At 41.0% G+C, this 24,892-nt stretch overlaps 1 protein-coding gene across 1 annotated transcript in view; it reads right to left on the bottom strand.

Moving 5' to 3' along the window:
- The window catches only part of LOC125009848 (BMP/retinoic acid-inducible neural-specific protein 3-like), a 53,717-nt gene that overhangs the window by 6,427 nt on the left and 22,398 nt on the right, over positions 1-24,892 (bottom strand). The window contains exons 3-7 of the mRNA XM_047588068.1: positions 12,249-12,439; positions 8,844-9,034; positions 3,640-3,745; positions 3,157-3,393; positions 83-305 (exon numbers count right to left, since the gene is read on the bottom strand). Coding sequence (XP_047444024.1) covers positions 83-305; positions 3,157-3,393; positions 3,640-3,745; positions 8,844-9,034; positions 12,249-12,439 — 948 coding nt within the window. The remainder of the gene's footprint in view (positions 1-82; positions 306-3,156; positions 3,394-3,639; positions 3,746-8,843; positions 9,035-12,248; positions 12,440-24,892) is intronic.

Genomic DNA, 24,892 nt, shown 5'->3' with positions numbered 1-24,892 from the left:
TCTTGCAACTCACAGGGGAGTATTGTTAAACACACACAAATAACCGCGAGGAAGAAAACGCGCGTGCAGCGCTTGAACTCACCGCTCTCTGGGTATGCGCACTTGTGGCTGCCGGTGACATCTTTTACTGAGGCTGAAGAGTTTGAAGATGACTCTCTGGGCTCGTCTGGATAGGACCCTCATGCTGTTCTCCAGCTGCTCATATCGCCACTGGAACAGGCTGTCCAGTGACCACAAGTGTTGTATGGTTGACACATTCAGGAAATAGGTCTGGGGCAGTCTTGCGTAGAAGGCCTTGAATTCATCTGTAACAGCAGAGAAGACACATAAAAGAGGAAACTTATCAGCTGCACAACACTGCAGTGTGTATGTCCAGGAGGACAGTTAGCATTCACTATCCTCCAGACTAGGGCTATGATGCATACAGTGCATCCATCCATCAGGCATAACATTATGACCAGTGGCAGGAGAAGTAAATAACTTTAACCACCTTGTGACAAATCAATGTTCTGCTGGGAAACGATTGGACCTGGCGTTCATGTGGATGTAGCACCCACCTAGACTAGACAAGGCCCCCCCACCTCATATCAATGACGCTCCTTGATGACAGCAGGATGCAGCCTGACACAGGCAAAAACCCTATTGACTGACAGTTAATCGTAATACCGATTTCAGTTGGTATCGTTACGCTGCTCTGCCTCCAACATTACTGTAGCTGCTACCGCACGTTCATATTTATTTAAAAATGTGTTTTTCAGGATCTTTGCATCAGCATGTATTGTGTATGTGTGTGTATTCCAACTTCTGGTGGCCAAGTTTAAAAACAAGCGGTAGAAAACTGGGACAAGTCTAAAGATACCTGAGTGTACAGTGTGAGCTCTGAGATTCCACTCAGATGAGCTACTTGCAAGCGGAGTACCTTCACTTCAACACTAAATTTCTGTGGCCTTACTCTGACTTCTCTGTCCTGTGTTTACAACATGTCTGCGCTCATAACAGGAACAATTTTATGTTTATGGCTGCCTTCCATTATTTATATCCTTCAGTGGCTTTTTTTTTTTTTTTTTTTTTTTTTATTTAATTTTATTTTTTTATTCATGGGTCTGGCAGACTGACCTTGGTTGTATTTTACCACAAAGGTGGAGTTTGGATCGCCCAAAATTGGACGCAGCATCTGTGCTGCAGGGCTCTCCAGCAGTCTCCACAAAAAAAAAAAAAAAGTGGAACAACAGGCACAGACAGAATATACCAATATGGTGTGAGTTATATATTGACAATGATATATTAAAGAAAGGAGCTACTCAATAACTCAAAAAATAACGATGGTTCAGATATAATTCAAATATATTCCATATGTTACTTTCTCTTTAACAAATGTAAGACTGACTTCACCAGAAACAAGAAATCCTTTTTAAACCCAGAAGCTCATTCCATTAGGGTTAGTATGTTAACAAGAAAAAAATAACTAACATAATTAAAATATGGATTAGGAATCACCAAAAGCTTTCCCCAGTAACATAAATGTATTTAATTTCCACAGAGTGCAGTTATAAATTCTGTCTTCTGATTGGTGTGCTGACCACCGACCTGATGGCGAATACCCTTTGTCAAGTCCCAAACTCCTGTTACTCTAGATAGATATAACAGCCATGCACAGGTCCATAGAGGGGTCCATCCAACTCTTATTTAATTTACTTGGAGGTGACAGTTAATATTAGAAGCTGTGCTAATTGCAGACATTGGACCCATTTCCATTGTTTGTGTGTGTTTAGACTGTGTAATTGTAACTGGGAAGAATTACAATTACGCTTTTCACTACAAAGTCTACAGATGTCTTTCTGTTGGACTGAACTCCCACATTGCTTGTGTTTGTCTAAGCTAGCAAGACTAACACGGGACTCTGATTGGCCTTTAGCAAACCAACCAGAAGGCCGACAAAGGGTCAATCAATTGGGAAATGGAGACAGGACTTCCGAGTGTGCACACTTGGAGGTGGTGTTGACGGAGTAAAGAGAAAAAGAAGGGGGCTAGCTTTACTAACTGCTCGCACAATAGCAGAGAACAAAGTCGTTTGAGGGAGACGCTTGGTCACAATCTGGCAAGTGCTGCTTTAGAAAGTAACACTTAAATTCTGATCATATTCAATAAAGAGGTGCGTTCTGGACAAGAAGGCTACATTTTCTAAGAGAACGTCTTGATGAAGTCTTTGCAAAACCTTGTAATTATATCTTGTTTATATATAGAAAAAGCTGAATGTGAAAATTATGACTTTACTACAGCGTAAATTACACCTGGAGGAGAAAATTTAGTCTAAAAGCAACATAAGAAATAATACTTTATATACAAATACATGTCTGATTCTTTCCGGTCCCATCGGCATTTAGTTCAAGTTCGACAATTCACTATTTTTTGACCTCCATTTGTGGTTGGCCTTCTTATGTCTTCTTCTGCCGATAAAGCAGCGAGCAACGAGTCAATGATATCCCTCAGTGAAGGACACATTTATGACACTCGCTGGCGTCTGTATTCCGGGCACGCTCCTGCCCTCGCTTCACAGCCGGCCATTAAAACATAAACTTTGAAAGTAATTGCACTTAGGGATATTTCAGGCAAACCAGAAAAATGGAAGAAGAAGGAAAAAAAAAAGACATCCATTTTGAGTTCACCTGAGTAATAATCACCAAGGCAGGGTGACCGAGCACAGCAATAATAACCAAACATTATGCTAAGAGCTTCCTTCAAAGTCTGTTTTCCCATTGATTTGAGAAGCTGGTGATGCAATAAATGCATTTTATAGCTGATTAATCTGCTCCAGACATATTGTAAACTACCTGATCCTGATTTTTTTATTTTTTTTTTCCCATTTCATTTTATCTGGTCAAGTCGCTTTGTTAATTCGCTGTATGCAGATAGCGTGCCAGGATGTAAGATTGTCAAGCAGCTCTTATAGTTCAGCCTATAAATCAGAGGAGAGGGGAGGGACATACATATAGGATTCTCACTCAGGTTTAATGGTGCAGATAAAACACTTGAATTCATCCCCACTCACTCTCATATAAATGATTTATATTCACAAAGTCAGATCTTTTCTGCATTGAAAATGAGGCATGCGACGTGAAGGGAAGCAGGAATCCATTATTTTCCGGGCGGCCTCACCTGATTCCTCAAATTCTTTGTAAAGCGTCCCCCACGTCTCTGTGATCCTCTCCAGACTCTCCTCCATGGCTTGGATGTCCATGTAGGGGCAGTTGCATTCTGGGAACTTGGGGTCACAGCTGCACCAGCAGTCGCTGTCCTTGCAGACGAACTCGCCCTCCCCGTTGCAGGCGATGTAGCTGAGAGCAGCCTGCACGAAACTTTCCCTCAAGTAGTCTGGAAGGATCACTTGCAAGCCTGTAAAACGAACCGGGGTTTAGCACCGTCGTCAAACTGTGAACCCGGGGAGTGACAGTGAAAGTTTAGTGGCAATATAGTGCTAGCTGAGCTTATGACTTACTTAATAAAATCTATAAATCAGTGTATTTGTATGCCAAACAGTTACCGCAGTTTAGCTCCGCCGCTTAAACTTTTCACAGGAATGTTTGATCTGTAAAAACATGCCATGAGAATCACAATGAAAGTGGTAAAAATCAGACACACCTTGCAGCTGGACTTTATTTTCAGGGCTCTGAACCAGCACAGAGCTGACGGAGTCAAGGTTGTCATAGTTACTGCATCCGAGGGGACCGGTGCGGGTCTCTGTCACCTGGGCAACAACAAATAAAAAGCCCATTTATAAAAAATAAAAAAAATCCTCCTGCACTTCTCTGTCTTAGGACAAGCGCACGGTTAAGACAGACTTATTTACACAAGGGTACTTCAAAAGTTTGGGCGCACATTTTGGTTTAATGAGACAGACACATACACACACAAAAAAAGTGTGCAGCATAAATGACTTTCTCTGTTCTGCTTGAATGAAGTACTTGCTACATAATCGATTGTACTCGTGAATGTGAAAGAACGGGACAACTGCGAAAGACTCATTTTCATTCCTCTGAATTATTGCAGGAGTGCTTTGTCGCGCTCATTCATTATGCAAGAATGCTACATGTTCCCTTTTGTCTCGCCGCTGATTGAAGACGTTTCGATTGACCTTTGCCACAGAGCAGCTTCAACAAAGCGCCACTTCATTTGCAAGAAGAGATCTTATTTCATCAGTCTCCTTTTTTTCTCGCCGTGACATCATGATGAGCAGCTAACCAATCCTCATTTTTCTCCCTTTGCGGTTGCGGGACACCGTATTTTGTTCGTGCGATTTGTCCTGGTCAGGCTTGTCAGAGGACAGTTGGTGTAAAGTGACAGATGGATGAGGCGAGACAATGAGGGTCAGTCGATCAGTAACACCATCATAGAGGGCTGAAGGGCTTGGGAACTCATCTCAGGCCAGTGCTGCGGGAAAGCAAGAAACTCAGCATGTGGCTCTTTAATCAAAGGCCTAATCGAGACGAAAGGGTTGAGAGGAAGAACATGTATTCTCTGTGAATGGGAAACGGAAAATGAAGATAATTTGAGTGTGATTCTTTGACTATAGTATCTACATTGCATTATAAATCCCTTGTTTCCCCCATGAGGTATCGTAATGCTGATATGAATGCGAGGAAATGAGATACAACGCCGGGGTTTCGAGCCACACGAAAGCTGAATCCATATATGGAATTATTTGATATGCCATATGATATGCCATATGGCAAAACACTGACTGATGAGCGCAGCATTCAATTTCCGCTTTGCTTAGCAGCTGCTATTCACTGTAGATACATTCTGGTGTATTAAAAATACTTAATAGGACATTATTGGCCACCTGTGTCTTGGCATGTGACTGTATGAGGGAGTGAGGGAAAAACATCAGAGGCGCTGTGGAAGTTAAATGTCTTTTTTGGGGGGAGGGGTTGTTCATGATTCAAATTTATGGTCCATGTGTTATAATGCACAAAAATAACAACAATAATAATTCATCAATCAATAGAAGAAGAAGGAGGTGACACAGAATGATGATTTTTTATTTTTTTTTTATGATTATTTCCACATGAGGAGGTTTAAATCTTGTACTACTCAGTGGGTTTGGTCCACTAGTGGGCAGTAGGAACGGCATGCATCTAAATACATACATAAAATTGTTAAAGTGACCATAAAATATGCAAAGCAGTGTATTTGTTTTTACGTTTATTCACTGCTTTGACCACAGTGCAGTCTGGGACGTCCATTTCACCGGCCACTGCTGATTACCCACAGCTCTTTACTTCCACATTCTGGTCCAGCTGTGGAGTTCATGGATAGGAACACCTCATAGTTCCTGGCTATAAAATAAAAGGTCACTGCAGCTCTGGTTCAAACGTCTGACTGGCATCTTCCTGAGTGGGAAGAGTTTAGGAAGATCTTCAGAGTTTTCTGCTATTATGCAGTTATGTCTTAGCAGTTAACCCTCTGGAGTCCAGAGTATAATTGGTTTTACCTTTCTAATTCATCTTAAAAATGGTTTACGTTGCCTTGTTTGGTTTCATTCTTTTCAGCCCTACCTCACCAGTGTCATTTTACAATTATTTTTTTCATTTTGACAAACTGTATTAACACACTAGAACTAAAACCATAAATAAAAACAAAACAAAACATAAAATCCGAGTAGGAAAAAGTAAAATTTATCACTGTGAAAACCACAAACATGTTTAACAAACCTGAGAATGTGAATCTAAAGTGTAAATTTATTAAAAGCTTATTAAAAACTTGTGAACAAATTTAGCAAACAACAAAGCCATTCATAATCTATTTCCATTAAAATGCAGGAAATGCATCACACATTTTTGTACAGCTATTTACAACCACTGACAAAACTCAGGTGTAACACAAAGTAATTATATCTAAAAGTCCCAAATCTCTTGGCTTCCAGATCTTTGGCTGCAGTCATTCCATAGACTGAATATAGAGTCACTCCCACAACTTTTCCCTCTTCCTTAGCAACCATTGACACATCATTTGATGATGATCTCTGGTTGCTAGCGTTTTGCTTTTCACCATTTCTCCAGTGCACCAGATGCGCATCAACAAGACGGCAATATTCAGGAAAAAGTGTGGCGTAAATTATTTATAATACCTCTACTTTTACTTGGCCTATTAACACTTTTTAAAAGCTTGTATAGAGTTTGAAGTCAATGATGCTGCGTGTTGCTGCTGTGTCGTTGTACATTAGTCATGTGATTTGGACGCAGCGGCGCGTCCCTACGACTCCAGAGGGTTAAGTTTGGATGGTTCAGTTTGGTAGTTGCAAAATTTTGCTAGAGATGTGACGTTCACGAACAAACGGAATCTATTGACCGGCTCTTTTAAATGAATGAGTCGCAATTACAAATATTGCTTGATGTCATCTGAGTAGTCCACAGTGCCTTCACGTGAGTGTGAATCAATATCAGCCAGGCTCTTGAACATCTCTTTGAAAGGAACAGATCCACAAGATCCGTCTCCCTCTTATGTGCTGTACATCCCATCTCCGCTTTGCTCACTTGATGGATTCAAGTCCAATATTTGCTTTCCGTTTGGCTCTTGTTTGGGTCTCCACCAATATATTGCTATACATTTACTCTCTGTCAGGGAAACTGGCCGGTGAACACACTGTATGCTATCTGACAGCACCACACTGCATATCCCTGCTCCTAGATATGTGGGCTGTCGAACTACAAGGCGTGGTGAGGCTTAAAAAAAACAAAAAAACAACAACAAATGAAGCTTTAATGCTACTCATTAGCCTCCTCCTAGCAGTCTTTATTACTGTGTTTGTCTATTTCCAGATGTTTGTGTTTTGCAGAGGGTTTATACTGGTTTCATATTTCTCTGTTTGTTGCCCCCATGCCAGTAATGTACTTAAAAGTAAAGTATGGTTTGAGTGTGATCATGGACAATCACAGTGGTTGTCTGTTTACTCTCTGAAAGTCCTGCCAACAATCGATTGAGTCATGAGATACGGCGCACAAAAAATGCTTTTCTCTGCCATAATGAGAGCACAATAAATCGAGTGACTGTCTATGAGCAGAAAATATGAAACCAGAGAGCCCCGCTGTTTTCTCATTCGAGTCTATCGCCCTGTTCATCATTGTTTAGACAGATGGCAAAAATGGTCTGAGTCGGGTCGGAATATCACCATTGATTTGAGTCGGGAAAATCCTGAAATTGTAACAAAAACGCTCCCCCTCTGCTCCACAACAACCGGAGTCATTACTCATTGAGCAAACAAGCTGGTCCGATCAAAGGCGCCACTCTGGGCCGTGACTTCTTAAAGAAAGTCCAGATTTCCACGGCGAATCGTCAGCAGACGGCAATAGTTGCATGGTTTTCCTCACAAAATGAGGTTCAATTTCTCCTCTGCATAGGGTCAGCAGGGGGAGAGGTTGCATCACCAGCCCTCTTTCATTCATTCCTCAACTTGTTCGATTTCAAATTCATTCGGCCAAGTGGTTAGTTGTATGCATTCTACGTCTGTGTGGGTCAACTCCCCGTAGAAAGGATGCACAAGTGTGGAAGACTCTGTTGCTTCTTTGACTCACTTTCCATCAGTGATGGAGGTGAATCTCTCCTCTTCTCACTTCCGAGCTGTCAGTTACGCCAGATGACTACCTTTGGAGCATGAAAGCACACTCTCTCTTCTCCTCTTCCTCTCTGTAGCTACAGAAAAAAACGTAATTCCCAAGAAATGAAACAGACAAAGGCATCTGCCTCCGCTCCTCAGATGTGCCCACCTTAGCTGCAAAAGAAATACCCAATCCTCCCTGAACACAATGTAGCGAGAGGACAGAGCTTTGATATAAGTACAAGGAGTCTGATTCATGTTCTGCTAGAGCAGAAAAAGCCACAGTTCGCAAGCCGACTACCACTGCGTTGAGAGAAATGGAAAAGGCGGAAAGAAGGGTCACCCTCTCCTCTGTCACCCTATTAACTCCGTGCTACCTGAAGGTGACAACCGGAGGCAGAAACCCGTCACACGCTGTGTTTCACAAGACTCATTTATCTTCCGCCTCGCCATATGCGCTCATCACGGAGCTTCCTCCAGACATGACGCGCTTACGGCGGCTGATGACCGTGTCTCATCACAGGTGGGCGGATAAAAAGCACAATCCCCTACTTTATTTTCAGGCCTGATGTCGTTGTTATGACAGGGAAATTGTTGAATGGGAAAAAGCGCACAAAGCTGCATGTGCAGCTTCTATATTCTACTTTGTGAAAAACTAAGTTTAATTTCACCTTCAAAGATGGTAACATGTAAATGCAATACATTTCTATTTTATTGGTTTAATTTTCCCATTTGATCATGATTTTTATAATTGCATATTTTGTCCTCATTAATTGACTCTTAAAAAATGATTTCAGACACATCATTCTAAAAACATGCACCTTTATTTTGTGCATGTTTTTGTGCAGCATAAAGCTTTGCAACAATGACGCAGGTGACAAATGCATTTGAGATTCTAGCTTTGTTGCACTGCACGCAAGACTGAAGACAATTTGTTAAGAGTTTGAAAGAAGTACGAGTTTGACTTGGTGTTGGCTAAAATAATAAAGTTAAATAAAGTCAGAGAATCTTTTTCTATGTCATTTGTTCGAATGTGAAAGGCACAGATGAAAGCGCAGACAGCCAGAGAAGCAGGAGAAGCTGTGATCTACCATCAACACCTGCATTCCACCTCTAAGCCTTTTCAAATCTTCCATTAATTGTCATTGTGTTATGAGTTTGACTTGATTGATGACTGAGCAAAGGTCAAAGCCGATAAAAGCTTTAATAATCAGAGCAGTTAAATGTGTCCCAGGAGTAAAGACCGTACCTTGATGGCAGTGGAGGCGATCTGGATGTGGTGCAGCTTGCGCAGCGTGCTCTCTCTGTCGATGAAGTAGGAGGCGGCCAGCTGGTGCAGAGCCTCCAGAGTCACGGTGGAAGAGTTGCCAGAGTAATCGCTCACCTCCGCTTTCTTACTCAGCTTCCTCTTGTCCACAAATATCGTTAAGGCCTCTTCTCCTGCAGGAGAGGAAGAGGAAAAGGTATTTATTTTTATAAAAAAAAAAAAAAAACTGAAGAGGCGATAGAGTGGGCACAGGCCTTCCAACTTTAATCACTTTATGCTTTTCAGAGACTAGTTTTGATGCTGTCTCGACATAATATTTAAGCATAGATCTTCAACAGGGGGTCCACGATCACTAGGGGGGGCCGCGGAGGTACTGCAGGGGGCTCACAAAATCTTCGGTTGATTAGACATTTTTATATACTGTATATATAATTTTTAAAATGTTCCACCACAATTTTTCCTTCACAAATTTAAATTGCTTTAAATAAACATTAACATGAATCCAACAGATTTTAGTAAAGGGATAAATGGACTTAGAAGACTCATACAACTCAGCAGTTGCGCACACAGCGAGACTTCCTCTAAACTTCCTGTACACACTAGGACCCGCCTCTTTTGCTGCTGAGCCAATCACGAGGCCGCATATTACACGCTGACTCTGTCGGTTTCCCCGCAATTGGCCGAGAGCCTATTAAGTCCCCAGGTGAAATCCCAGACACACGCTGCAACATTAGCAGAAAGGAAGCTAACGGTGCAGCTTGTTCACATCAGCCAAATACTGAGTTTAATATAGAACACATGTAGTAGGTAGAGGGCCCCAACTTCATCTCTCCATCAGTTTGGGGTCCTCGGTCTGATAAACGTTGAAGACCCCTGCATTAGAGGAGTCCGCTTCCCACAAATCTCTCATCAGTCACAACGTGTGCTAGCTTGCGTCAGGCCTTTTCCCATGGATTTCCTCCTGACACGGTTTTAGTTTTTTGTATTTGTGCACTTTTCCTAGCAGAACTAAGCTCATAACTCCTTTTCAGCCAATTAATTTAGAGTTTAACACTGCCATAGTTTTAAATCCCACCTTCTGCTCTTCTCTGCAGGGGAGGCAAAAAAAAATCCCAGGCGGTTTCTCCACGTCAGTCTGCATCAAAAGCTACTGATGATAGAAATCAGCCCTTCATAAGTCAAGAGGCCATGGCGCAACACACGCAGCGCTTTAAGAGTTCCCAAGACTCTTCTCATCATTTCTTTTTTTTTTCTTTTTTTTCCCCCATCATAATGCAGTGTTAATACTTCAGGGCCATTTTTTCTGCCCACCGGCTCCTTGCTCAGCTGCTGAAGGGCATCCTCTTAATATCACAATCTATTTATTAATTTCATCAAGTCCATATGTTTCTGAACACAGAGGCAATCCATTCAGAACTACAGAGGCATATCTCTGGCAACGGTCCAAGGCAAACTTCTCATTCTCCTCTCTTCATACCGCTAAGTACTGGCTGAGAGCCAGGATGGGTGCAGGGCAGCATCAGCTCAGGCAGCTGGGAGACTTGCATTATATGTGGCCACTTTCAAACTCACAACAGCAACCTTTTCAAAGCCTGTAGTTTGGTCTAAAGTAATTGACAAGTGTTGTTCTGTAAAAAGCAAATCGGCTTTTCAAGGCTCAGTTGGGCCTCTGTGGCATTTTTGATTCATTTTTTCTCTCCCTGTTATGTTTTTTTTTTCCTTGAGTCAGAGGACCATTAGTGCTCATCCATTCATCAGACTGTAGAAATCCAAGAAGGAGGAGCAGGGGCTGGGAGTGGGAGTGGCAGGTTTACAGTACACAGGCTTTTACATGCATTCATACATCTTACATCTCCGAAGGCAATTTCTGTACAGCAGATGTGTTATTCAGTTAGTCTGAGCGAGCTGCAGCATTGTGCCGTGTCCATCTGTTTTCCATGTGTAACGCCTCGGAGAACGAATTCTAAAAGCTTTTATCATCACAAATTGTGTAATTCATTAAAGCCCCCATCATCTGGAAGAGAAGTATGTCCTTAAAGTACATTTGTAATTTCAAGCAAGTATATTTCTGTCTTCCAAATGAATGTTTACAGATGAGAATCTCGATCTCTTTTAAAATACCAGAATGTTCATCTTGTCCTTTAGATGGGGATCTTCATTTCAAGTCAGTCAGAAATAAAATCTGCCAAAGACCGTTTGAAACTGCTCGCAAAATGGATTCTCATTATCTAGACAGTTGCAGCTGCCAGCAGCGATTTTCATTTTACTTCGACGAACCGATGGATGCTCACAAAAAAAGATGTGAAGAGGATTAGTGTACATCTGTCTGTAATCAAGAAACCATCCTTCCAAAAAGAGGGAAAAAAAAGTAAAATCAATGACTTCTGAATCTGTCACCATTGTTATCGCGTTGGCATGTGTGAAGAGCTGGAAAGTAAAATCTGAGGCATGTTGGAAAAATAAATGCTGCTTGAATTTCTGTCGATATCATGAGCTTCCATCAGTCTGTTTTTGAGTGTGTTGGCAGGTGATTATAATATAGCCGTCTGGACATGGACAGATTTTTATCAGTATAGCATCACAACCGTGAAGTGGAAAGGGTGAGCAGCTTCAAGTACTTAGGGGTCCACACCACCGAAGATCTCTCCAGGACGATGAACACCACACAGCTGGTTATGGAGACTCAAAGGAGGACGTACTTCCTGAGGAGGTTGGAGTTCGGCACGTCGCCTAAGATCCTCTGCAACTTGTACAGCTGCATCCTTCAGATCATCATGAGCAGCTGCATCACCATGGGGTAGGGCAGCACTACGGCCATGGATCACCAGGACTCCACTGAACCTCTCTGCAGAGCATCCTTACACATAAAGTCCACAGGAGCGCTGCCTCCATCACTAAGGAACCCAACCACCTCCAATACGAGCTCTTCACGATCCTACCCTCAGGATGGAGGTGAAATGTAGAACCTCGAGACTGAAGATGTCCTTCTTCCCCACTGCCATCAGACTCAGGACTACGTGTCATATGATGCACCATCCATTTGCGCTAGTTATTTCTATGTATTTAGTATTATATGTTTCTTTTTATATTGTATTTCTAAGATTTTTGGTTGGACGGAAAAAGAAGAATTCTTCATTCTACAGGGAACCATGACAATTAAGAATCTTGAAAATGCAGTTATTATTGTTACACAGATGTGTAATTCATAGTAAAACAAAAGCACAATTTGAAGATTCGTCACAGATGGTGTATCTAATAACTAGTCTCTGGTTATTATTATTATTTACAGGTTAGTTGTGAGTTTGCTTACGCCATGACAAAGATACCAAGGAAATATACGGTAAAGCAGCAATGTTTTTTTTTTTTTTTTTTTTTTTTTTTCCTTACCTCCCAGTGTAGCTGACAACAGAAAGTGAGTTCCATACTTCCTGATGAGATTGTCAGTGATCATCTGGGTGGTGGGCCGGCGGCCCAGCAGTCGAATGTTCCTGATGAACTCAGGGGTTAGAGGTAACGGAGACTCCAGGAAATCTCTCCTCTCCACTGCCAAGTTGTTCACCTTCCATCTCCCGAACTCCCTGGAAAAGGTCAGAAAGGAAAAGAAAAACAGATAGCGTGAGAAGCTGATGATGAGTATATATGCACTAGAACAACAGAACCGTCAGTTGAGCCAATTAACAGAAACCATGAAACTTTACTTGCCACTTCTGAAGTGTCTCTGTGGAGTTTTAGATCATGGATATTATTTCTTACCTGTGGGTGCCTGTTTTGATTGTGAGTGCACACATTTCAGCCTACAGGGGGCAGTCACGTATGGACATGTTTGACTTAAAAGAATATACACTGTGGTGAATAACACTGATTGTAGATTTATGCCCTGACACCACCTCACATACACCATTTTTTTTTTCTTAAATGATTACACACTGAACGTGAAACATGAATTAGTCGGCCAGTAGCCTTTTACTGAGGAAGAGGAGGGGCTCTGTTTCTCTGTGGCGCCATGCAGATGCATCATTTAGCACTGTGATCCATATTTCTAAATTTCAAGGGTCTCACATCTGCAGCATCACTAAGAAAATTATTTTCAACAAGCGCGTACACATTTTGTTCTTGATTATGCACGCGTTAACCTATAGGGGGCAGTCATGTGCCAAAATATGCAACATCCACCAACAAACGCATAGACAACATGTTTTAATAGGATATATATAAATGGACTGGTCCGTTTGTTAGACCGAAAGAATATACGTGGGACAAGGGGACTACCAATGTAAATGAGCCCTTGGCTGCAACTGGGTGCATCTACATTTTCTCTCTTGTTTCTTGAAAGGAATGTTCTTTGATGTACACTGTCTCTGCTTAACTAAATAAACTGAAATTGTTTCGGCGATTAACACTGAATGTATATCTGTGCTCCTTACACTCCCTCACATTCAGCCTTGGCTGTTTACCGAGTGTGTATGATCGGACATTATATGAAGTGAAAGACGAATTAGTCAGACAGTAGTCAATGGGTCTATTCACAATGAAAATAATCATAATTGCTGCCCCTCTACCGAGGTAGAGGAGGTGCAGGGCTCTGTTTCTTTTTAGTGGCATCATACAGATGCATCATTTGCCCAAAAACGCACTTAGTGGAATAAATGAAAAGAATAGAAAGGCAGAGATAGAGAGAGGGAGATGGAGCAAGGAAGAGAGGAGCAAATTTAATTCATTATGTCATGTGCTTTGGCTTTGTCAGGATCTCCTCGACCATGCCCCCTCGACCCAGCCTGAATTGAGGTGAAACTGAAAAGAAAGAGAGAACGAGGAAATGGAAAGTTCATAAGAGGACATGGAAAAAAACAAAACAAAAAAAAAGTGAAACCCAGATTGTCACATGGGGTGGAAATGTGCTCCAAGTGCACAGCTGACAGATGTTTTCCTTAATAGCCCCATCATGACAGAGATATACATCAACGTGAATGCTTCACAAGGTGGTACAAACAATAGCGCTGTTGCTCAAAATAGGGAATATATTCCATTATGAGAGCGGAAGCAAAATGGGAGCAAAATGTCATAAAAACGGTGAAAGCTGCCTAAACAAAAGACCCTGTCAGCCTTTGTTGCCTCCTCGTGTTCTTCCATTCCGACTACCACCACTGCTGGGTGCCTAACCCGCAGCCACTAGAGTGGCCTATATGCTGCATTTACTACAATTCCCTAGAGCGTCACTGATTGTAATATCTCTGCACATATTCACACATGATTACATCTCACAGGTGATGAAATGGAAGAAATATGTGAATTGCATTCTGTCAAAGGCAAAACTTTGCCCCTTCCTGTCTTTTTTTTTTAATTTATTTAAAAAAAGCTTTTAAGCTGCTGTGACTTTCAGGGGAAGCCGTAACACACACACACACAGGGCACAAGAACGAAAAATACAAACTGTACGTCAGAGACGACATGATAAACTGAAATAGATCTAAACCAAGAAAAAAAACCCACAGATGTTCAGTCAATAAAGACCAGTCTGACCCCTTGCATGCAGTCTTCCTATTATTTCTGCAGAACATTTGCTCAAGGCTCAGCTCTTTGAACGGTGATATCTGCTTTGGCAGAGCTGTGACTCTATTCAGAGGTGTTCTGGCTACTGAAAAGTTCAAGGTGTTTAGTGAAACAGTTCCATGTGAAGTGTCCCTCATGCATAATTTTGTGCACTCCTTCCCTTGCAGTTCCACGCGGAGCACTCGGTGAATTAAAATGAGTCTTCTGTGCGCTTTGTTTGTCTGACATTTGGCAAAAACAAATCAGATCTCTGGCTTAGGACGGTGTGTTTCTTGAGAACGGCGCAAGTCATCTTTCACCCACATAGCTTTGTCATTATAATCCAGTTTAATTTGTTGAAATATTAATAAAAAAATAAACCTAATTTTTTATTTGTTTTCATTCAAAATATGGATTGATCACTAGGACGGCTGAGAGCTAATTCTTTATTTTCTTTCTTTCCAGTCAACATGACGTTAACGCACTGATGGCAGCTGAAACTGGAATACCAAGTACCAAATGTCGGCATCCAGTAGGACGCTGACAGCATACAGAGTGATTCATTCTATCACTTTAGTTTTGATCCAAGACACTAATCACTGCAAAACTCTGAAGAAGCCTCATGAGTGTGAAGTTAATCACCAAAGGAGCCAAGCGGAGATAATACTAAATCAACTTCTCAAACTTGTTGTAGGGCTGAGACACAAGCTCTGATGAGACGATTTAAGACAGTTCCTGGGTGTAAGATGGAATGCACAATTGTAAGATGTTTTAATAAAAGTGCTGCTAGAATATCTCTATATCTATATCTATTTTTATTACCATTACTGACCCACTGCCTTAGGGACAAGGAGGACGGGACTGGACTCGAATGCACTGCACTTTAATGTATCATGTTTATATGCTTTGTCTTTGACTCCTCAGTGTGCTCTTTACTTGCCCATCGGGGATAAAGTTATCTGAATTTAATTCTATATATATATATATTTATATATATATATATATAGACATATATGTATATATATATATATATATATATATATATATATATATATAGACATATATGTATATAGATATATATGTATATATATAGATATGTGCCAAAGGAGCACATATATATATATATATGCATATATATATATATAGCTCCCAGAGTACTGTATATAGCTGCAGTGTCAGACTGTGTAGACCAACGCCTCACAAAAAAAGGAGCACAGAGCAAAATTGACTAATTTTTATGAAGGTGTTGCCTCTTGTCCGGAGCAGGCGGGTCTATGAGATGCACTGTGACCACTACTAGCCTGCTGTCATAACAAATTGAATAAAAAAAATGCAAGGTTTTTTATTTGCTATTTAAGTTTGCTTTACAAAGTCTGCTTTCAGAGCTGAGCTCGGGAATTCCTAATATGTACCTGTGCTTTGGGCTTGACCTGTCTTGTGACACTTAAATGTTGTTCTGGGAAACTTTTAGACCTGGTATTCATTCATGTGGATGTTGTAGCACCCACTTAGGACAGATCAGACACCCCTCCCCAATAGCAATGACACCCTCACACACACAAAAAAAATGGTTTAGGAACTCTAGATGCCAAACTGATCAAGTATCTGTGGGATGATCCACAGAGGACCCTCCCCTCAATCCATAGGACCCAAAGCCCCCCCCACTAACAACAACAGAATTAGAATTAGAAAACCTTTATATGTCCCACAATGGGGAAATTGCCATGTTTGCAACAGCATAAACAGGGGCAGAAAATAACAAGAATAAAGAGTGGATAACGACAAAAAAGATAGAAAATGATAAGAATAGAATAGAATAAACAATACACAAGTATTGGCATATATACAAAAAGGATTGAATTGCAACAAAAAGTAACTGAGCTGCAACAAAAAAGTATTGAATTGCAAACAGATAATGATCGTGGGATATTGCACAGGGTTGTACACAGTACATTGCACATATTACGAGTGTTCATTGTGGAGCCTAACAGCAGCAGGATGGAAAGACCTACAGTGTCTTTCCTTCACCACAGGACGCCCTCAGAAGGTCAATGTCCATTCTCTGATTAGTCACAACTGTTGTGAAGGCACAAGGGAGACCTACACAAATGCATGGGACATTGCCAAAATAAATGTTTACAGCTAAAAACAGTTCTTGTCAAGAATAGCTGGTTTCCATTCTTGCCTCTTGTCTGGAGCAGGGGTATAGGGGTGATATGTTTGTATGAATTCGGTCTTAATATCAAATTTTGCAAAAATAAAGGGCAGGGCACATTACAGTCAATGCAACAAACAGTTATTGTTGGTCCTTAAGTCAACATGGACAGAATATTTTAAATTGTGGAATTTCAGTTCAGTTCTTCCACACCAAACTCCCTCATTCATGTCTTTATGGACCTTGCTTTGTGCGCTGGTGAGCAGTCATGTTGGAACAGGAAGGGTTAAAGTTAAAAACTGTTCCCACAAAGTTAGGAGCATGAAAGTGTCCAAATTGTCTTTGCATGCTGAAGCATTCAGAGTTTCTTTCACTGGAACTAAGGGGCCAAGCCCTGCTCTTGAAAAACAACCCCACACCATAGTCCTCCCCTCCACCAAACTTTACACTTGGCCCAATGCAGTCAGTGAAGTACCGTTGTCCTGGCAACCACCAAACCCAGATTCATCTATCAGATTATCAGATGGAGAAGCGTGATTGGTCACTCCAGAGAACACATCTCCACTGCTCTAGAGTCCAGTGGTGTCTGCTTTACTCCACTGCATCCGACGCTTTGCATTGTACTTTGTGATGTAGGGTTTGGATGCAGCTGCTCGGCCATGGAAACCCATTCCATGAAGCTCTCTACACTCTCTCATTGAGCTAATCTGAAGGTGGCATAAAGTTTGGAGGTCTGTAGAGACGGACTCTGCAGAAAGTTGGTGATCTCTGTGAAGCATGCGCCCCAGCATCTGCTGTCATTTTACGTGGCCTGACACTTCATGGCTGAGTTGCTGTTGTTCCCAATCACTTCCACTTTCTTATAATGCCACAGATAGTTGACTGTGGAATATTCAGTAGCAAGTAAATCTCATAATTGGACTTGATGCACAGGTGGGATCCTATCACATGGAATTCACCGAGCTCCTGAGAGTGACCCATTTTTTCACAAATGTTTGTAGAAGTAGTCTATATTCCTAGGTGCTTGATTTTTTACACCTGTGGCCAAAGAAGTGATTGGAACACCTGAGTTCAGTTATTTGGATGGATGAGTGAACACTTTTGGCAATATAGTTCATTTTAAAAAAGAACAAGATAAATAGAAAGTATATATGTACATTTAAGACTTTATCATTAGTCACTTTATTCTCTACTCTTCCTTTCAGATATGGATGCAAAAATGACATAAAACTTGAATTTAGTTTAATGTTCTTCAATTTTATCTCACTTTCCGAAAAGACTATTTACTTCCTCTGGATGTACATTTAGTAGAGGCAATTTACTATTAGGCTAAGGCAAGAAATTCCACAGCTGATAAATACTTCAAGGTTGGACTGGGATTAATGTGAAATCACGAAACTGAGAGAAATACAGCTGAACATTAAAACCCACCCACAGAGATATAACCCAATTCGGCTCTGCAACAAGAACAATTTAAAAATATACTTGCAAAACTGAGACTGTTGGAATCAAAGAGCTATTTTTTGATGTTTAGAAAAGGTACAACTCGGATATTAAGGCCAGAGAATAGATGCTATTTATTTTTGTGTGCACCCCTCCTTCCCCCCCTCTGAAATTTGCACGGCAATGAATTTCTAAAGAGACAGTTATGAAGTCACAGACAGATATCACAGCTGTAATTATAACGGATCGGCTGTGATTACTTTGAAATTTCTCGGGGAGGGTGCAAGAGTGCGGTGCCAATTTTTTTCTTTTTTTTTTTTTTTTGCAATCTGTCTGGCGCTGCTCCCAATTTACTCACATAATCACGCTTATGTGAGAAGAAAGGGACGGGAAAATGTTTCCTCAAAGAACCTTCGGCCGTTTTAGAGAGCGGTTTTTATTTATTTATTTTCCTTCATCCTGATGCTTTATGGACATCAAAAGAACACAAAAGAAAAAAAAATATAGATGTATAAATGAATATGGCTGTCTTGAGTGATGGATTATTTCTGTCAGATTTCCCTCTGCTGGGAAAAATAAAAAAATAAATAACAAACAATTGGTAAATTTATGTGAATTGCATTGTCCAATCAGTCAAATGTTGCACTTCTCTCTCTCTCTTCACAGTAAAAGCTTGACTGCTGTAATCAGAATGGGTTGAACAACCTTGGCTGCAGATGATGGATGGAGGGAGTGTGGCCTTTTGAAAGGGTATATATCACATTAAACCAGGAGTAATGAGGAAAGCTCCAACACGCAGATGTTTAAATGATACAAAGTGTAAATCGCCTCCAATCCAAACTGCTGCGCACCACAAAGTTAGGACAATCTGGTGACAAAGATTTGTAGCGAGTTTTCATTTTGTTATATAATCACAGAGCAATTAAGGGGACTGATTCACATAATATTAAGCTAGGAACTGTAGGCAGCGTGGAAAGCAAACATAATGATATTAAATAGATACCTGTTGACCTTTTTTGCTGACACTGTAGTATTCAGACAAAGCCTTTGACTAATCTCTCGCTCAGATACATCCAGTGTACCTATTAATCTTCACCTCGTTTCATGCCATACAAATAAATGACCTCTTCAAATGGGACACTATGTCTCTTGAGTTCCACTTTGCAGCGTGAAAGCACTAGTTCAGAGCCACAGCACGTTCAGTGGGAGGAGGAGGGAGGGAGAGGGAAAGGGGGGGACAGGTACAGAAAGAGCATTCGCAAATCCCCGCCGTCGTTCGTTTCCTCGGTTATCGTTGACTGTGATAAGCTAGCCCCGTCTTATCTTAAACCTCCGATAGGCCAAATGGTTCATCCTGCAGGGAAAGGATGAAATGAAATGGGTTTCACCACAGAGTTGATTTTGGGGGCTGCAGTCCTCCCTAAAACCAGCAAAAGTCATTATTGTTATCAATTTCATTGCTCTTTTTTTTTTCGCAAAGGGTACGACAGTTTCATCACTTTAACTCACTGGACGCTATCATGGCCAAGTTGTTAGAGTTGTTGAATATTCTCCAAATTTGCGGGGTCCTAATTTTAGCTGGCTCCCATCTGCATTGGCAAATGATGGAAAAATGACCAAATCTGTGTGTTTACTGAAGTACTCTGGTTGCTTTAAGGTACCTTTTCCTAATGTGGGTACTTGTTTATTAATTCAGCCTTTATTTAATTATTAAATGAATCACTGGTGGCATGTCCTCATTTTCATTCATGTTGAGGCTACACTTAAAACAGAAGAAAAGGAAAACAGATACAGCAATGCTATTAATGTTGTTGTTGTCTTTTATACTTCTGCCAAACTACAATTCAAGGTAATGGCCATACAAAAGCCGTCATTAAATATCTACTGGCAACAAAGGCAGACCAGTGTCTGGACCAAATGGTCGCATTTGAACACACTGCAAAGATGGCCAGCTCGCACATACACTGATCAGGCATAACATTATGACCACCCAGTTGTGACTCATTATGGGCCTTCTGAGAGTGTCCTGTGGTATCTGGCAACAAAATGTTGTAGATCATCCCACAGATACTTGATCAGTTTGAGATCTAGTGATTTTGAAAGCCAGGTCAACATCTTATGCAGTTGTTCATGTTTATTTGAGCTGCATCCTGCTGGGGATGGCTGGTGCCATCAAGGGTTGTCATTGCTATGGGGTGGGACGCTTGGTCTGGTCTAGGTGGGTGTCTTATAGCATCCACATGAATGCCATGTGCAAAAGTTTCCCAGCAGAACACTCAACTGTCACAAGAATGTCAATGATAGTGGTTTTAATGTTGTGGCTGATTGGTGTAAATGATGGTGATGTAAAATAAAAGGGCCCTCTTCTCATGGACTAGTCCACTTATCTCAGCAAATCAGAGTGATATCAACTTGTTCAACTTCTTCCACCATGTATTGAGCATGTTGAACTAGCTGTTTTGCCACCAACTGGGGTCAAGCTATTGGTAAAGGTGTGGGGAAATACAGTAAACCCTGGTCACATGTGCTTATCAGTGGCCTTATTCTGCCCAACCTTTTGGTTGGTGTGTCACAGCTTTCCCAGAGATTACTGTATTTTCAACCAATTTCTAACAGCCCACTTTTGTTAAATGTTAAACCACTTACCTATTGACCTTTCGCAATACCCCACCCCCAAACATTCATTGTCCAATCGTACATCCTAGCAACCGTTACTACGTTATGTAAACAGGGTCCGTGAAGCTGCTGACCTCCGAGAAATAAAATTGCGAAGCAGTGTGTCTATGGCTTATATAAGTCGGACACTAGGTTCCCCCAAGAGTTTGGCTGGGTGAGTTGTGTTCTTCCCGAAGCCGAAAACACAACAGGAGTGGTGCTTTAAGTGGATTAAACAGTGTGTAAGGCCCCACTCCAGCTAAATCTCAAGAAAATATACAAGCATACAAACATCTGCTCCAAGGTAAGGATAGAATGGGCTAAAGACATAGTGATGTTCTAGCTAGTTAACATCAAGCTAGCAAGACGCTTATATGTACAAAACTGTATATCGAAGTTATGGTCACTTTTGGTGAATATTAGTAATATTAGTGCCTAACTAACGTTACTTAACCTAAAGTTAGCTAGCTACCTAGTGATTTCACACCTGCTAGCTAGCTTTAGCTGTTGCATTGGGTCTCAATGTTGGGAACTCACTCTAACATCATGTTTCATCAGTTTACATCAAAGTGCAACATGGCATCCCAACAGACAATTTAAACTTATTTTGTTTTAATCTTTCATGTAACATTTTGTGAATGGACGGCCTACTCCCGAGGCTCTGCTCATTTTATTTGAGGTAGGTATCACGGGGTTTCTCAGATTTTGCCGCCAGTGACCAGTATGCTTTCATCTTGATAACTGCATTTTCCGCTTCACTGTGTATTTTAAAAATTGAGATATATCTCTCCACTGCATTCTGTAATATTGTGCATATATTGCTCCAAAAAGAATAGCTGACACGCATCTGTATACTTCAACCCGCCATGACACTGTGTTGAGACTCCATTGGCGCCAGAAAGCTTGTCGGGCTAGCAACATTAACTGGGGGGTGAGTGGGTGGGTGGGCTTTTGCAAAGAGTCAATTGAATTACTAAAGAAGAAAACTTAAAAAGGGAAACTACAGTCCACCAATTTGTGTACATTTAACTCCCCAGACGTTTCATAAGGTATCCAACTCATAAACTGGAAAGCAGTGGACAGAAAGGTCAGAAAACGAGCTACACCCCAACCAGCAAACTGCTCCTCATGAACTCAGAAATAATCTAATAATGTAAAAAGGAGCAATACCAAAGCTACAATAGCGATGTTTCTGCCATGCATTTACATTTTGCCCATATATAAATATTTCAGTTCAGAATTTTTAATTTGGGGGTTTTATTGTTTTTCAGACTGGAGTATTTTTAGATCAATTAACTATTACGGGTAGCAGAGGAAATAGATCTTCAGCTACTGAGCTTCTGGTATTCCTTATGCCCACATTTCTCCGCTGGCATACAGCCTAGTTATTAAGCAGTTTGATAACATTTAATTAGCATAGTGGCTTTCCTGCAATTGAATGATATTTATAATGAAATCTTATCCCATAAAATATAATCGCATGCATTATCCAAATGCAATATGTTCAGATTGGGGCCAAACGCATGTCAACACTGCTACCTTCACCCTGGTGAATATGGCCAGCTCTCCCTTGGCAATGTTTGCAGGGAACAGGTGGCTAAGACGGAAGGCTCACTTTGTGTTTGCAGTGGAAGCAACGGGGGCGCTCGCTAGTGAATCCCCAAAACAAACCCTCACACACATCCACACAAACAAAAACACGAACGCTCTTTCATTTCAGAAGACTTGTTAAAAATTCTTTCAAATTCAATCAGTAAGCAAAGTAGGGAATTGAGTAGAGGTACAACGTGGTGTGAATTCATTACTCCATCACTGCTGAGCTAGCTCAAACGGTGTAAGTCCAAGCACTGATTCCGGTAATTCATCTTCTCCTGTCATTGAGCATTTATTAGAATTTACCAGAGACCTGAACTACACACAAGGAAGACCAGACCGGAAAATAATGTTGTCACTTTCAATCACCTCTGCCCTGTATTCTGTAGCAAGTGATGTGCCTTTCAGCCTAAAACGGACTGTCAAAAATTATCATTTACAGCAAACACAAGCTCAGGCTAAATTTACTGCGCTAGTGTCACTGACACTTATTGATGCAAGCTCCGTGCATTATGGGAAACATTTTGCAGTATTCAGCACAGAAACTGCTGAGACAATGATGTTAGCAGGTGCTCCCCATTCTTGCACCATAATGTGGCTCATTGAAAGCCAGGGAAGCTGTTTAAGGTTTGTACATCTAAAGCTGCACCTATCATGCTATCATTAATTCTAACAAAAGTGTAGCAGAAATGTAAATTCAAAGTGCTCTTTGAATTGTGACATGGCATTAAGTCAACAAGATTAAGAATGTACAGCCATGCAGGGATCTGTGAGGATGTACTAGTCTTCTGGGGAGCAGTGCTTTGAGTTGAGTGGTTGCATCTGAATATTGACATACTCACAACAACAATGCTGATATGAGCTTGAATATATTGAAATATGCTAATTATCTATAAACCCAAACTATAGCTGAGGCAGATGGGCATGTAATGTATTTTATGTGGATAAACCATTTCCTGGACTCAAACTGTAACCTGAACTGTAACAATAACGGAACCATTGGTTGATTCAGTGAAAGCCACAAATACCTAAGTCATGGGGCCTCTCGAGAAACAGCCATGACAGACCAATGTTCTGGCATCACTCTGTGGGGAACTGATTATGCTCCAGCAGAAATCTGCTGGGTCAATCAAACTAAGTCAGTGGGGCTTTATGTGGTGATGGACAGGAGAGTAACAGCGTAACATTATGACCATCTTCCTAATATTGTGTAGGTCTCCCTTGTGCCAACAGTTGTGACTCATCAGGGAATGGACCTGTGCCTTCTGAGGGTGTCTTGTGGTGTCTGGCAACAAGATATTGTCAGTGGCCCCTAAATCAAACCATAGGACCCAACTTGGGATCTAGTGAATTTGAAGGCTAGGTCAACACCTTGTGCTGTTCTTCATATTTGTATTTATTTATTTATTTTTAGTTATTTCTAAACTGTTTTTGGCTGCTGCCATCAAGGAGTGTATTTGCTATGGGATGTGGGCGCCGGGTCTGGTCTAGGTAAATGGTAAATGTCCAAGTAGCATCCACATGAATAAAGATGGTCAATGTCATTTACTTCATCTGTCAGTGGTCATAATGTTATGACTAACTGATGTATATCAACCAATTACTATTGTCCGAGATCTGTCTTTGTTACGGAATCATCACAATTACAGAACAATTAGGTTAGGGTGTTGATGCATGCAAGGGAATTCATTCTCTGTTTCTAACACATCTTTTGAGCAGCAGGCAGCCATTCTACACCGCCCAGGGAGTGAATGAAGTTTGAGGCCAAGTTTGTGGTATCCTGCTAGGGACGGCTGCTGCCATTAAGGAGTGTCATTACTATTGGGTGTGGGTGCCTGATCTGGTCAAGGTGGGTGGTACATATCTAAGAAACATCCACATGAATCAATTCCAGGTCCAAAAGAAAAACATTGAATTGTCACAAGATGGTCAATGTTATTTACTTCTCTTCTCCTGATCAGTCTACGTCATCTGAGTGATGCAGAGTTGTTTAAAACAAAATGGCTCTGATCAGTTTGGACATCGAAAGGTATTTGTTTTTTTTTCCCTCTTTATTTGTTGGAATGAAATCCTAATGTCATATTACTAGACTCGTATTGAAAACAACTGAGTCCGCCTACAATAGACCAAGTAACAAGTAATATCTGGATAAGATGAATCACAATACATCGTATAGCTGTTGAGATATTTCGTTCTGGACCTAAGTGGTGGCCTGATAGATGAATACAGTCTGCCACGCAGCCGATGTGGATAAAAATCTGGTGATATAAACGGGAACCAAAGTCTTCCTTCCATTTACAATGGAATCATCACCTCTTTTTACACATTCATGATCTTTATTGAATCAAATCGTGAGGTAGCCAAACTTAAGGGTGCACTTCAGTTGCCTGCAGCGTCACATTGAATAAAAGTGAGAATGGAAGTAAAACACTGTGCAATTAATGTGTCTCATTCAGAGTAGGATGTCAAAAGTTCTGTCTCTTATGACTTGTTCAGATATTTCAAATAATGGTTAAGAAAAAATGGGGTCTTAAAATTTAGAAACTGATTTATCGTTGCACTCTCGTTAGCCTATTTACGAAGTTAAGAAACTTGGAGTTGCCAAAACCCCTGACAGAATTTTTTAGGGTTGGAAGAGAAGACGGAGAGCGTGAGT

Source organism: Mugil cephalus, chromosome 6 (assembly GCF_022458985.1).
Source record: "Mugil cephalus isolate CIBA_MC_2020 chromosome 6, CIBA_Mcephalus_1.1, whole genome shotgun sequence".
In the NCBI taxonomy this organism is placed as follows: Eukaryota; Metazoa; Chordata; class Actinopteri; order Mugiliformes; family Mugilidae; genus Mugil; species Mugil cephalus.
The sequence above is the reverse complement of the archived record's forward strand: the minus strand, read 5'-3'. Positions and strand labels throughout refer to the sequence as shown.